Source organism: Crocuta crocuta, unplaced genomic scaffold, assembly GCF_008692635.1.
Source record: "Crocuta crocuta isolate KB4526 unplaced genomic scaffold, BGI_CrCroc_1.0 scaffold654, whole genome shotgun sequence".
Classification (NCBI taxonomy): domain Eukaryota; kingdom Metazoa; phylum Chordata; class Mammalia; order Carnivora; family Hyaenidae; genus Crocuta; species Crocuta crocuta.
In genome coordinates, this window is record NW_027527817.1 from 277721 (window position 1) to 293691 (window position 15971).

General features: G+C 35.1%; 1 protein-coding gene across 2 annotated transcripts in view; it reads left to right on the forward strand.

Moving 5' to 3' along the window:
• The window catches only part of LOC144241023 (bifunctional heparan sulfate N-deacetylase/N-sulfotransferase 4), a 246044-nt gene that overhangs the window by 146731 nt on the left and 83342 nt on the right, over positions 1 to 15971 (forward strand). For both annotated transcript variants that reach the window (XM_077775467.1, XM_077775470.1), the window contains exons 4-5: positions 4880 to 5065; positions 7170 to 7298. In XM_077775467.1, the coding sequence (XP_077631593.1) occupies positions 4880 to 5065; positions 7170 to 7298 (315 nt within the window). The remainder of the gene's footprint in view (positions 1 to 4879; positions 5066 to 7169; positions 7299 to 15971) is intronic.

Sequence of the window (15971 nt, forward strand, 5' to 3'; positions counted from 1 at the left end):
ATTATATTGTTACTCAAGTAAGTGAAGTACATTCATTTATGCAATCATTATTTTACTTGCTTTCCTTTTAAATTCATTTATTAAATATAAAGTGATTAAATGTATTTAATAACATTTTAAATTTGCCATTTCCTTTAAAATATATTTGTTAAACACCAACAATGTACCAGGCATGCTGCTAAGCACTGGGGATATAAAACCATCCTAAAGAGGGGCACCTGGATGGCTCAGTCAGTTAAGCCTCCGATATCCATTCAGGTCATGATCTCAAGGTCTGTGAGTTTGCGCCCTGCACGTGGCACTTTGCTGACAGCTCAGAGCCTGGAGCCTGCTTCAGACTCTGTCTCTCTCTCTCTTTCTCTGCCTCTCCCCCATTTGCACTCTATCTCTGTCTCTGTCTCTGTCTCTGTCTCTCAAAAATAAATAAACATTTAAAAAATAACTTAAAATCATCCTAAATACATTGTAGACTGGTTTCACAATATATCCTGAAATGCAAATGTAAGGAGATAATAATAGGAAAAATATCATTTGTCTGGCTTTTCATCATCCTTGTATCAAGACCTTCATCCGTTCTTCAGGTTTCTCTCCAAGTATTTGTGAAAGATCCAGGGATCTCCTGACCTCCAGGAGCCCATTTTTCTCCTTTTTTTCCTCTGGCTCCCTATGGTATATCAGGTCTTCTAAAAAGTATCTGCATTGACTGACCTTAAAACGTAGCACCAGAGTACTGCTCATGCTTACCCATAGTCCCTTCTACCTTTGCATGCAAGACCTACAGATTTCTTTGCCCATTCATTAGTATGTAGGTATCCTATGAAGGGATGTTGTAATGCATGCTGGCACAGAGGTGCTTGTGCTGATCAAGATTAACCCATTGGAACAATGTTCTTTCCATAGAATTTGTTCCCCTTCTTTATGTTCCCTACTTTATATGGTTTTGCCACATGTTGTCTTGTGGTAGATACTTGTGGTATTTATTATTTAAGTAAACTAGTCTCATATTTATTTTCTCTATACATTACTATTGGCTGACAAGTACATAAAACTAAGCAGTCATATGTATTACATGATAGTATCCTACTAGACAAATAGGTATTTGCCATATATCAATTTTCTTGAAGAAATATTGGGCACTGTGTTAGCAAATTCTTCCTCTGTTTTCCTAGAATTCAAACCACTGATATCTCACCTGAACTCCTTAAACTTTTCATACTTATTATAAAGAGGCAAGAATTACCAGTATCAGTAAGGTTTCCATGCTAGAAGCAGAAGCCACTTGGAGTTATTTTAAACAAGGGGAGTTTTATTTAGCAATTTAAGTGCTTCCAAAAACTTTAGAAAGGCTGATGAAGCAGAGTCTAGGCTGTACCTCTCAGAGGACTCACAAAGCCAGACAGAACTGTTTCCCTAGGGAAATGACCACTTCTGAAGCTGCCCCTGGAGCTCTGGCAGAGGCGTCAGTTTCCACCGCTGCCCTGCAAATGGGCACCAAATACTGCCCCAGAAAAGCCTCCTATTTTCAAGACCTTAAGTGTCAACAACAGGAGTCAGGAGCTACCACGCTTCAGCATTTGCCCACCTACTGATTTCTAAAATATGTCCTGAGTATTTCTAATTGGCTGAGACATGTTCACATAACCAACAATAGCTACGGAGAAGTTTGGAAAAGGTAGAATTTTGCTTTATAAACCTCTCCAAGTGAAAACAGAGTAGATAGGAGTTACAGTTCAGAAATATGTATTAGAGTCCATTCATTCTCTGTCTATAAAGTACTTCCGATCATTAACTGGGGTTGGAGGGGGAGCTCAGAGTAGTAACAACTTAGTAGAAAAGTAACCGCAAAATCTTTGAATCTAAAGGCTTGGTTATAATTTTAGCTCTGACATTTAGAAATATGAGCAAGTCGTTTGCCTTCTCTGAGCCTCAGTTTCCACATTTGATAATAACATCTGGGCCACCTCACAAGATACTTATGAGGATCTCATTAGACACAAATGTGAAAACACTTCATAAACATTATGCACTTAGCAACTGCAAGCAGATATGATCAGTAGGAACAATCAAAGAAAAATTAAATGAGATCATTTCCGCTACTATTTAAGGTTTAATGCTAAATACATTTCTATTCTAGTTTTTGAAAAATGGTGACCCCGTTTTTATATCGTCTGTAGATTACCACATTGTCTGATTTCCCAATCAACTAGGAATTTAATGTAACTGGGAAAATTTAATCAAGCTTAATGTAAATATTTGTGATATCATATTGTAATATCATAGAAAGCTTAGATCCCATAAAAGACATTGTTTTAATAAATAAAAAAATCATATTTGAATTAGTTTATTCTGTCATTTTATATATATTCTTATAGTTTCAAATGCTTCCTTTATTTATATTAGCAAATCTTTTAAGTTTTGTAATTTTTGTGATCTTGTATAGGTATGATGTTTAGTACACTTTTTAGTTGACCAAATCTCTGTGAAGTGGGTTTTAAGAGCTGGACAGTAAAGAATGAAGGTTTCTAGTTCAGCAAGTTTCTTGATAACAGAAAAAGAGTTTCTAGGGAGTTGCTTTTCATTTTGTGTTATCATTTAGATTGAAAAAGTATAAACTCATAATTATCTAGTGTGATTTACTATTTTGATTGAGCTCTGGTTGTCAGTGTGATAAGATGACCTTATGAGCAGTATAACATTGAGCCCTGAGAAATCAATAAATATAATAAAATCCTTTTACTGCCCCTTCCTTCCTACTCACTAAATCAATTGCTTTTTACCTTCTGGTTTTTCATGAAAGTTCTACAATTCATTTAACTACCTGTCAAAATTGAAATGTCTTTTTTTTTTCCCGAGGAGATATAGTTGTTTGATATTTCAATTTTCTTCATGATTTCACTTTTCATCTGTTTCTAGGACATTTGCATACTTGTCTAGTGTTTTAGGCCCCAAATTTGGAATAAAATATTATACAGGGATAGTAAATGAAGACTAACACAGTGATTCGTACAGATTACAGGGATTCATAATTGTTGATTTTGTTATTTTGCAAATCATGGAATGAAACTATTACAAAACCTCCATATGAATCACGAAAGAGTTGCGAGGGTATAACAGATTGATTTTCCTTTCTTGTAAATCAGGAGTGCTTCTCTAAATACCAGTCATATGAGTTCTACTTACCAGATAGAAAGGTTTGAACACACTTGACCTTCTCCGATGAGGAAGTTCATGTGTATCTCAGATCCAATGTATCTATTATTGGCTACCTGATGATACTTGGACACTTTGCAATGATTCAACTGCACAATATGGAACTAAGCCAAGAGAACTAAGGCTTTTTCCAGTACATGTCTCCGAGTGATGTGTCAAATACAGTAGCTGCCTGCCCCTATGGCAGCTTCCAAGTAGTTTTCTTATTGGATATTTCCAACTTTTCCTTGTGTTGAAAGTATAAGCTCCTGGGGAAGTATTTTTCTTCTGCACACACCAAGAAATGAATTTTCCCCAGCACCTTGCAAAAGACTCTAGCTCATTTTGTAGCACTGATTTCATAATTCGGTCTTTCTACAGAGTCATTTCTTGTAACAGATGTTAAAAAACACATAGTCTTGGTGATAGAAAGGTAAATTTGGCTATACAATAAGAGTCATTCCATGAAAGGGAAAATAATGGAAAATGATACAAATTATTTAGCGCCCATCCTCTGAGTTGGGAGTAACATGTAACTGACTGATATTTGATCCAGCCACAGATTGCTTATTATGCCAGGCTGAATTCCTTTCTTATGCTGCGTGCCATATAATGGAAAATCTAAATGGCAATTGTCAACACTTTTGTGTTCTGTTTATTGATTCAATCAACTTTCATATAATGCTATACAGTCATTTATAACCTCATTGATGAGATTCAATCCTATAAGGAGTCTTATAGAGCAGATAAACATTTAAAGGGAGAGATATAAAGAAGACGAAATTAGAAAACTGCACATCTATATCATGTACCTTGCAATGAAATATCATTCTTCAACAATTCTTTCATTTTGTTGTTTTAAATTTATACTTGTTTTACTTTAGACTCAATTGTTTACCCAAGGCAAGCATCTCATAGTAAAGTGTATATTTCATCATAAGTGAATTGAGCTGCTGTAAACTAAAACCAAAGACAGAACCTTAATTTGACTTTTCCTTTACCCCTCAAATCATCACTGTGTTTTATATGACATTTGTCTCCTGGCTTTTAATTGGACCACCAAAAACCAATCTAGTTTGGGAACCCATGTTCCTTTTAAAGTGCACCATCGCAATTCATTTCCTCCCCAATTTTACTTCATCTTAACGTGTTGTCACTAGATCCTTCTACTAGAAACATAGAGCAGAGCATGCCCTTCCATGCTCAAAGAGCTTCATTATCTACACTATTTAAATAGAATTTATTCCAAATCCCTCAGTTAATAGTAAAAGCTCATTACTTTATAGTTCACACTTACCTTTCTGGTTGTCTTCATTACACCACACACACACACACACACACACAGTGCTCTTTCATCTCCATTTTGAGCACTTGCTCAAGTGACACTGTTTTTCTATAGCTATTTAAGGAAAGACCATGTTCTCGTCCTATCTTCCCTCAAAACTTACTGTATTCAAAATTCAGAATGAATCTCACCCACACACCACATGCCAAAGTATTTACTATGTCTATGATAGCATCAGAGTTCTATAAGATTGTGAGTTGCTGGAAGGCAAAAGCTCTATGTTAGTTTTTGTATTTCTTATATTTAGCATAGAATTCAATGTATGCTAAATAATGTTTATGGAAACAATTTTAATGGAATTCAATTGACTACATTCCATGTAATGTTGTTCTTGTTTTCTTTTAGGAACATGGAATCCCTATCAACATGGGCTACGCGGTGGCACCACATCACTCAGGGGTCTACCCGGTTCATATTCAGTTATATGAAGCTTGGAAGAAGGTCTGGGGTATCCAGGTCACCAGCACTGAAGAATATCCACATTTGAAACCTGCACGGTACCGAAAGGGCTTCATTCACAATAACATCATGGTGAGCATATACTGTTGTGTGTATTAAAGGCTCTTAGTATCTCTATGTTGAATAAATACAAGATATTGCTTCAGACTACTCTGACATGGTATCATAAGTTCTTTTTTTTTTTAATCTTTTTATTTATTTCTAGAGGAGAGAGGAGACAGCGTGAGCAGGGGAGGGCCAGAGAGAGAGGGAGTGACAGACTGAAACAGGCTCCAGGCTCTGAGCTGGCAGTCAGCACAGAGCCCAACGCGGGGCTCGAACCCACGAACCGCGAGATCATGACCTAAGTGAAAGTCGGACGCTTAACCGACTAAGCCACCCAGGCGCCCCATAGGTTCTTAACATACCATGGTGGTGACAGGTCATCTGTTAACACATTTGCACGTTATTGTTTTGCGGTGGGTGGTTTTAACAAGTCCTAGAAAAGCTCAAAATACTGAAAATGAGTTTCAAATAAATCATCCATGCAGTTTCTCAACTGAAGTTTTGTCTGGGGACCCTACACTTCTGGGAGTTTCTCCTTGTCTGGTTTTTTGGATGGTCATATTGAAAGTTTTCCAGGCAAAACTTTGGTTCATAAACAAGCAACAACCTCTCAAATTACTACACTATCAACAGACAGAACCAAACAAATAATATCTGAAAGTTATCCACCTAGTTTGCTTTGGCTTTCTGACACTTAAGAGTGTCTTAGGATAATGTTTTATAATTCTTCTTTCTTTTCCTTGCATACTATTAAAATGGAGGTATGTATATATATTTTTTCAGATATGTTGATTCAAAAAATAATAATCTGATACAAGAATGGTGTTATCAGTTACTGTAAATGAGAACAGAATCAAATGAATTTTAGGTGGGAATTTATAAGTATTCATTGGAATGGAAAAATATGGTATTCTTCACTTTGAAATAAGATAGTCCACTTAAATTGCCCATCCCCATTTCTCAGACTTCAGGTTATGTTTTCATTATCAGTTGTCTGGATCATAGCAAGGGTTTACAAACTGTTCTCCCTAGTTTAAATAATTACATTTTTCTGAATCCATTATTCAGATTGCTGTTAGAACTATCTATCTATCCATCTTTCTATCCATCTATCTATCCATCTATCAATCTAATCACTATCTAAAACCAAAAAAAAAAAAAATCAAGCACAAGAACACATGACTAACCACAACTAGTACTGGAAGACCTAGATCCTAGATTTAAAAACCATCAGATTTAAAAATGGAGATACTAATAATGCTAATATTGGTATCAGCATTCATAAAAATCCAGGAAGTATAAAAAGGATTGTTCTTATATAATTCTGAATCACAGTGCAAGTACCGTTTTCCCTTTATTGAGTTACATGTTGACATATTATAAAATAAAAGCATTCATTTTAACTGATATTTCATGTATTCATTTAGTTTGAATTTAATACAAACTATTATAAGCAAAGAATAGATAAAATCCTAGTAACTCTGTTCAATTGGATGCATTTTCCATTAGATTATGAGCAATTTATTATTCAAAATAAACTTTTGGAATAAAATTAGTTTTTGCTTTCTGTGTTGAACATTCAAATTTATAACAGAATTAACCACAGAATGTGCCAGAAGTAGTCATTAAATGATTTGACTACTACTGTGATTAAAATTTAAAATCAGAGTGTAGTAAAAACAAAACATATAAAAGTGGAAGAAGTGATGAAAATGGATTGTTTTCAATCTTAGAACCTGAGTACCATGTAAGATTATATTTCAGAAGCAAGGAGAGTAACGGCCTAATACCATGAAAAATGTAACTTGGAGAATCTCTAGATTTAAATTAAATTAACCCTAAAAACGCTTTTATTTTTTGTCAGTCCTTTAACATAATTCAGCTGGTGGATGAGATTTCTGGAACTTTCTGAAAATGCTTTAGCCTATCTGTCCTATAGCATTGATCAGGCAACTCCCTTAATATTTAATTACACCAACACCAGCTCTTGATTACAGTAATATTTTGGCTTTAGCAACCAAGGAACTCCAATAGAAAATGATAATTTGCAGATTCTGAAGTAATGAGACAGTGGTGGAGCTCTTAATTAAGTCATGTCAGTGTGCTTCTTCTCCTCCCCACCTTTCCTCAGGTCCTGCCTCGACAGACCTGTGGGTTGTTTACCCACACTATTTTCTACAAAGAATATCCAGGAGGACCCCAAGAATTGGATAAAAGTATCAGAGGAGGTGAACTTTTCCTTACAATCCTTCTAAACCCGGTATGTATTCTATTTACGTTTTTCATTATAACATGAGAATTTTCAAATACGTGTTTCTTTTTTTTTCTGTTGCCAACCCTTTCACAAGATTAGGTGGTAAATACTAGCCCTGCTAGAAAGAAATTAGACTACATCTCCAAATTTTCAAATTTGATCTTTAATTTTTATGATCTTCAATCAAGGAAAACAAAGACTTGTTAAGAAGCATATGTTGAATTTAAGAACTCAATGTAATATAACATCTCAATGTTGACTTCTATTCTTGAATTGTAATAAGACATAATAAAATGCAGTTCTCTAGCCCAAATTTAATATTCACAGTATCATCAGTGAACATATATTTTGTCCATAAGTTGAGTTTTCTTCTTGCTCTAGATATCAATAGACACACAATTCAGTCTCTAAAAATGTACACAATGTAAAATTGCTTTGAAAATATGTAGCTAGGAGTACCTGGGCGGCTCAGTAGGTGGAGTGTCCGTCTCTTGATTTTGGCTCAGATCATGATCCCAGGGTTGTGGAATCGAGTTCCTAGTCAGGCTCTGAACTGTGCTTGGAGCCTGCTTGAGATCCTTCCTCCCCCTTGTCCCTCCCTGCTTGTGCTCTCTCTCTAAAATTAAAAAAAATAAAAATTGAAAAATAAAAAATAAAATATGTAGCTAGGTATTATCTCTGCATACCAGCATCATCTGAGGCCTATTTTAAAAATCTCCACTAAGTTTATTTGGAATCAAAGGTAGAACATTTGACCCTTTATTCTTCAATCATGTCCTTTCACCTTTCAAAGTTTTACAATTTTATTTCCTGCTATTTGTGTAAAAGTATATCAAGGTGGGAATATATTATAATTAGATAATGCTGATATAATTTCAGCTTTTTTGTTTTTCTCTCATAAATATTCCATTTCTAGAGTCTTATGAAAGCATCTCTTCTTTTACATCTCAGTACACACAAAAAATATGAAGCAGTGGGTCATACACTATGCCCACCTTGCTTAATAGAAGACATTTTTCATACTCAAAGAAAAAGATTCATGCGTTAAACGAAACTACAGGTCAGTTGTCTGTGGTGAAGGTATGTTTAAAATGAATTATTTAAATAATCATTATATGGTATTATAAAGTCCTGAAGAAATTAAATAAAAACCTGCATTGTGTAAAAATGAAAACTTGTAAATTGAGTTGGAAGAGCAAGGACATGGGGGTTAAAATACCTTATCCAATTATGAATAACCAAAAATAACCTTTTCCCTCAAACAGCATAGTTATTGAAAACAAAACAAAAATTTAAAACGATCTGTTGTGTTGGGGTGGCACTAAACGAGTGAACAGCTTGGAGGTCCTATGATCTTTCACAAGAAACGATTTCTCAGAACTTGCTTGCTCTTCTGTAAAACAAGTTAGTTGAACTAGACAATCTTCAATGTGCCTCAGAGGTATTCCTAATGGACATAAGTCTGAGATATCCCAATGCTTGTGTGTAATTCAAACTCATTGACACTTAAAAGCTATCAGGGTATTTTATAAGTATTGTTTTGGAAATTGAGGTATGCACATGGATGTTAATGAAAACAACTATGGGAAATCCTTCTGTTTACCCTTTTCCAAACTAATTGAAAATTTGATCTCCACAAAGGTAAGGGTCACTTCTTCATACCTTTTTCATATCAGGGCTATACTCTTGACCTGTTCTAATCATTTGCTAAGGGAAGCGGATACATATCAGAGCACTGATAATTGCCTCCCCTAAAATTCTTGCTCCTAGGTCTGATCACTGCTACTGTAAATTACCTGAATGCCTGTCTACTTGTCATTAAAGAGATGGATTTAAACTTTTTTTTTTGTTTTGAATTCAGTACTGAACCCCTCATAAAACATCATCCAGAGACTTATAGTTGGTCTTTTAAATGAAATGGAGGACTATTTGGCATCCAGTATTTCTACCTTTAGCACTTGTGAACTCATCAAACAACACTAACTACTGTAAACCTTGCTTAAAAAGATTGTCATCACCACACAGATGGATTTTAATTGCAGTTGGAATGGAAGAGTAGAAGAGGGATGTTTCAGGACCCTTACTGCATCCATTCACAACTGTGCTTAGTTTATTGTGAAATGGTGACCTCAAAAGAGGATACATGAGTATAGGAGAGAGATCTGTATACACATAGCAGAAAGCAATGCTAGAGATGGTCAAAATGTGAATAATATAGGACATCATAAGGTATGATAATATGAAGCTTGTATCTGGCAAATAGCAGCTGACAAAGATGTGGGATTAAATAACAATGTTGTTCACAACATGAATAGTGTACACCTATAAGCAATCTAACTTGATGCTACTCAGCTCTTTAGGGAGCCAGGTGGTAGCAGCATCTCGTGGAACCCATCAAAATGGTGAAGGTCCAGACCTGTGTAGGCAGAAGCTACAAGATATATTAGTCAGTGTTCTCCAGAGATACAGAACCAGTATGGTGAGTGATAGTAGGGTGATAGAGAGATTTATTATAAAGAATTTGCTCATGTGATTATGTAGGTTGATAAGTCTCAAGATCTGCAGTTGGCAAACTGGAGACCTAAAAGAACCAATGATGCAGTTCCAGTACAAGTCATAAGGACTTACCCTGGGCCTGAGAATCAGAACTGATGGTGTAGTTCCAGTCCAAAGGTTGACAACATCGAGACCCAGGAAGAGCCCGTGTTTCAACCCAAGTCTATAGGCAAGAACACAAACAAACAAACAAACAATGTTCTAGCTCAAAGACCATCAGTCAGGAGCTCCCTTTTACTCACAGGATGATGAGCCTTTTTGTTCTATACAGGTCTTCAACTGATTGGATGAGGTCCATCCACATTAGGGAAAACCATCTGCTTTACTCAGTTGACCAATTCAGTTGTTAATCTCATTCAAAACATCTTCACAGACACACTCAAAATAATATTTGAGCAATTATCTGCATGCTCTGTGGCCCAGTCAAGCTGACACATAAATTAATCATCACACCAAGTGAAAGACTTAATGTGGGAAGCTGACTGGAAGTGAATGAAATAAAATGAGCAACACAGAAAGAGAGGAGAAAGTGATGAATAAAGAAGCTTGGAAATAAGCTTAGAATTCTTTGTGCGTGTGTCCTATTACAAATAGAGAAGCATCTCAGGTGATGGGCTGTGATCAATATTCACACTTATATGGAGAAAAGAAATATTCAGGCTGCTTAATTACAATTCCAGATTAAACGGTTCCAGCAAGTCTGGCAAGGAATGGGCTTACACAAATGGAGTGAGGAAAGAAAAAACAGAGAAAATATCACAATGACACCCATCCTTCCTCTTTGGTCTATTATTTTTCTCCAGCCAGAACTTAATTCTTTGTCAGAGTAAAATTATCTCTTTACTCTTTCGCCAAAACTATGCTGAAGAAAAAAATCTATAAGTTCATTGATGTAAAGGTATGCCATTGATATGAACTTAATATGCTAACTTTAAGAATATTTATGTTCTAACAGAACCAGTTCCCACAAGAAAGGTCTATGACTGCATTATTTTAGGTATCAAAGTCCCTTGTGAATATATGTTTTTAGTAGGAGGCATTCAATATCCATTATCACCGAGAAACCATCATTTCCTCTACTTACTGTTCCAACTAACTCATAATATGGAAAAGTGATTTTGTGAGAACTTATAAGTAGGATAAGTGATCACTAGTATTAATAAACTCTGGAGATTAAAAGTCAATCTAGCTTTAATTTGTTGTTACACTGATGATCTATACTTTCACATAATATAAATGCTATACTTATATACTATGACATCTCTCTTGCATGGTAATTTTCTCTATGGATTAGTAAATTATCTATAGATTTCTGTTTGTCCAATTAGGTTTTTTGTATGTTGACAAATGGATGAATAAGGATATAGACAGCATGACACAAAGCTAGGAGTGAGAGTAAATACTCCAGACAATAAAACCAACATCCAGTTTTTCTTAACATATTAGAATGTTAGACCAAATCTAGCAAGACAGAATTTAACAGGAAGTAATGAAAACCTCCAAAATTATTTTCAAAGAAAATAGTGGTATAATTACAGCATTATATAAGAATAAATATTATATAAGGATAGATTCAATTTGCCAGAATGTTGTATAGGCTGCATCATGACATATTAAGTTCCTTGTCATTGAAGTTATCCTAACAGAACTGTTATAAGAAATGGAATTCATTACTTTTAATATCACATTTGATGCAAAAAGTCTGTGTTTGTATTCTTACTCAGCTAGACACTGGGTATATCTCTTTCATTATAAGACATTAAAATATGTAAAGTGGGTTTAATTTTAAATATTATAAACCAGCATTATAAATTTGGTTATACTCTATGATTTTAAGGCCAGAGGAAAAGAAGAAAGAGTGATTATCAACATGCATACAAATAAAAGAATGAGGTAAAATGGAAAGAAATTCAGGAGTAAATGTATTAGTGGAAATGTATTGAGAAGAAAAAAATAATTTCCATCATCATTATACTGAAAGAAATATTACTGACCGGTTTAACAGAACTATTCTGAATAGATTGGTAGTTTCTGGATTCATTTGTATGTAAACATCCTATGAGGCTAATAAAAGCTGGACAAAGTATATGAGGGAATGTCCTGGAATCTCTCTCTCTAGAGTATTTTAAAATAGAATCAACAACTATATAGGTCTTTCTTATTGCCTTGGGAGTTCATCTGCCTAAAGGAAGGGGACTGGATTAAATAACCTTGAAAAGTTCCACATATTTTTTTCTGGTTTATAACTTCTACAACTCTGCTCTGCAGTCAAAAAGGCACAAACCTTTTTGCAGAAAGAGACCCATAAATACAGAGGACAAATTGGTGTTGCCAGAGGGTACAGAGGGTAGGAGATGGGCAAAGGGTTGAAGGGGAGTGGGAGGGTACAGGCTTCCAGTTATGCAATTAGTAAGTCATGGAGATGAAAGGCACAGCAAAGAGAATATATTCAATGGTATGGTAATAGCATTGTATGGTGACAGATTGTAGCTACACTTGTGGTGAGCTTAGTATAGCATATAGACTTGTTGGGGCACCTGGGTGGCTCAGTCGGTTGACAGTACGAGTCTTGATAATGACTCATGAGGTCGTGGGACGGAGCCCTGTGTCAGTCTCCATGCTAAGCATGGAGCATGCTTAAGATTCTCTCTCTCTCCCTCTCTTTGCCCCTGCCCCCTGCTCATGCTTTCTCTCAAATAAAATAAAATAAAAATAAAATATTTAAAACAAAACAAAAATGTATATAGACTTATTTAATCACTATATATACACCTGGAACTAATGTAACATATTAAAAAAAACTGGTATATCACAAAGGGGTGAGGGGGCACAAACTGTAAGTCAAGGGCAGTTTTGTTCTTTGTGCAACTTAGGGATTTACATTATTTTGTATTGTCCCCTCCAGAACAGATCTGTATCATTTCTGTACTCAAAAGTCTCTGATACTTTTGGTATACATTCTCAACAGTTTTTTAAATTGTGACTCTAGCTGGCATCCTGCCTCTATGCACATTTTAAAATAATGTCATTATTTTCTGGGACACCTGGCTGACTCAGCTGGAAGAAGCATGCAACTCTTGATCTTACGGTCATGAGTTTGACCCCCACGTTGTGTGTAGAGATTACTAAAGAAAAAAAACTTAAAAAAATAAAAATAAGGGCAAATAAGTGGCTCAGTAGGTTAAGCATCTGATTCTTGATTTCGGCTCAGGTCATGATCTCACAGTTCATGAGATCGAGCCCTGCATCTGACTCCATGCTGAGCATGGAGTCTGCTTGGGATTCTCTTTCTGCCCCTCACCTGCTCCTGCTCTCTGTCTTTCTCAAAATAAGCAAATAAACATTTAAAAAATAAAAAAATAAAACAAAATAAAATATGTCATTATTTTCTAATCTACCATAAAACAGAAAATACAAATTGGAATCTATTTTTACATCTTGACTCACATATGAACTCCTGCTACTGCTGTATAACAGTACTGTTGTGTGAATCTTTTGATTCAGGAAACTGCAAAGAACAGGGTTTCTTCATTTCCTTGGATACCAACTTGTTTTGCCCAAATTAATCTAACAATTGAAAATTAAATGATATGAGGGCCATTTGAATGGCATTTCAAAAGAATAGCTAGACATCTGCCCACTTAACATTCAGATAACTTCCTCTTATTTTTCTTGGATTCTATCATGACCTCATCACATATTGATATTTTCCTGCACTGCTCCACACTTGTCAAATACTAACATGTATTTCCCTGGTGCCGAATCCTTCCTGTATTTTCAATATAATCTTTGTTCGGACAGGAAGAAATATAATTTAATCATGTATGAGGTGAAACAGCTTATACCAGGTAACCCACCATCATTCAAGTCAAGACACTAACCTATAAAATATGCAGCAACTGACAATTATAAAGGGAGTCTGGAGTCTTATCAGATGGTGTCACCAGTAACTATAAAAGCTTGAAATGAGTGTGTTCTACCAGATTTAATTTTTTAACTCATTTTAATTTATGTGACACAAAGAACAATATGAAAATAGAATTCTCTAAGTTTCTTAACAGATACACTTAAAGATGTTCAGATTCTAGAATGTCTTAAAATGGCAGGACTGGAGCCAGAAAATCTATGCTTTCCAAAGTCCAAAGCGGTGTCTAGACTTGCTAACCCTTGCCTGTATTTTGGCCAATTGCAGATTCAAGTGAACAAAAAATATGTGCCTGAAAGAGCAGTGTACTTGAAATTGACAGTACAGTATAATGGAACTTCAATGATATACTTCTCCATGTGCTGTCTGCTGAACTTTTGTACACCTAGGCTGCTTAATGAGCTTTCCTTCTTCATGTATATCAATCTCCAAGTTCCTGGAATCTAATAGCAGGTGCAGTGCATTTTGGATTAGTGCTGGCTCTGAAGACAAAGTAGAGAAAAGACAGATGTAAGGCATAGGAAAACGTCAACATGAATAGCCTGAACCAAACTTTAAGTTCCTTAGTGCTGAAATAAAATAGAATCAGATATGTGAAATAATTCACGGAAGCATATTTTATGTGCAGCACAATATAAAATGCAAGAAACATCCCAAGTCTATTTTAGAGCCAATTATCTAATTGATTACTAATATCAAGGCATCCAAGTATTTTTATGATCTTGATTTTGATTTCCTATAAATGCCATGCTTTATAGAGAAGTGTAACAAACAGATAATATTTCCTGTAGAACAAAGCAATGACATATTCCATCAAAATATATTTCTCTACAAAATAATATGTTAATATTTCTAACATGGGGTTGTGGGAGTTTTTTACATGTGTTCCAGCACTGTGTATTTAAAAAATAAATAAATAAATTCACTTCTAACTTCTCTGCTATAGCAAAATCTGCCACTTATCGGGGCAGGGTTTTGAAGCAATTAGTGTTACTGGGAGCTGTGGGGCATAGAGCCTGGAAGAAGAGCCACCAACTGTGAGAAGAATGGACCCCTGCAGAGTATATAGATTGTGAAAATTCTATTTCCACTCACTGAAAGATCTATGGCTACCTCCTTTTTTTTCCTTTATCTGTTTTTTCCCTTAAAGATTTGCAGGACTAACCTTTACAAAAGGACATAAATCAGCACTTCTGAAGTGATTCACACTCACAGCAGGGACTTTGTAAAATCTGGAGTCAGCTAAGATCTGTGGCCTCACTATGTATGATATTATTCTTTCTGTTCACACTAAAATTCAAGATCAGAATGAGTACAAGGATCTGGAGAATGTGAAGAAATTTTGCTCTTTCCTACTTTGGGGGGCAGTGCAGCTTTTGTTTAATTTTCCACAGCAGGATTTACATAGAAATTAGTAGTTGGGAATATAAAGCATGCCATCACAAAACAGAATATTTTTGTCACCTAAACCTGAACTCTCTAAGTTTCACCAAATAAGAGGAAGATTGCTATTATTGTGTAGACATGTTTCTTTCTAATGCAATGGTTGCTACAGATTGTGATGGAACATAATTTATATTCCTATATATTTCTAGACCGTGAACAAATCCATAAAATTGCATTGGTTTTTTTCAATTTTGTTCCCTAGAAAAATAAATGGAAACAGCAATATTTTATCAGGGAGGTCTATTTCATCTAGTGTAACTGGATAATTTAGTTTCCCCAAAGCATGTTATGGAAGGTGATAGAATAGCTCTTTAACATAAATTTTCAACAGCAAAAAAGACAACTTCCTGTTTACGTGGATGTTAGTCAATAGATAACCTTTTTTCCCTCTATTTTGAAGCTTGTAATATATAAGTGTTAGGTGCATAGTGCTCTTGACATTCAGGGATAATCTGGGAGTAAAATCAGTGAATTCATGGTAATAAGAAAAAAAGCCTCTCTGCATCACTGTTTATATGGGTTAGTGGGTTGGTGGGGTATCAGGAAGGTAAGTTGGTTTTGTGAGACTCCACAAAATTAAAATTAAAAATGTGTGCTTTTCTTGGTTTGTGAGTTTTCACTTCATTAATGATTTTATCATCTTTTCCACAAATTATGGAACACTTACATATTTCATATATCTTGTCCTTTTACTTCATATTTATTTATTGGAGTACAGTGAAGTAGAAAGACCATTTGTATCACTTTATTTC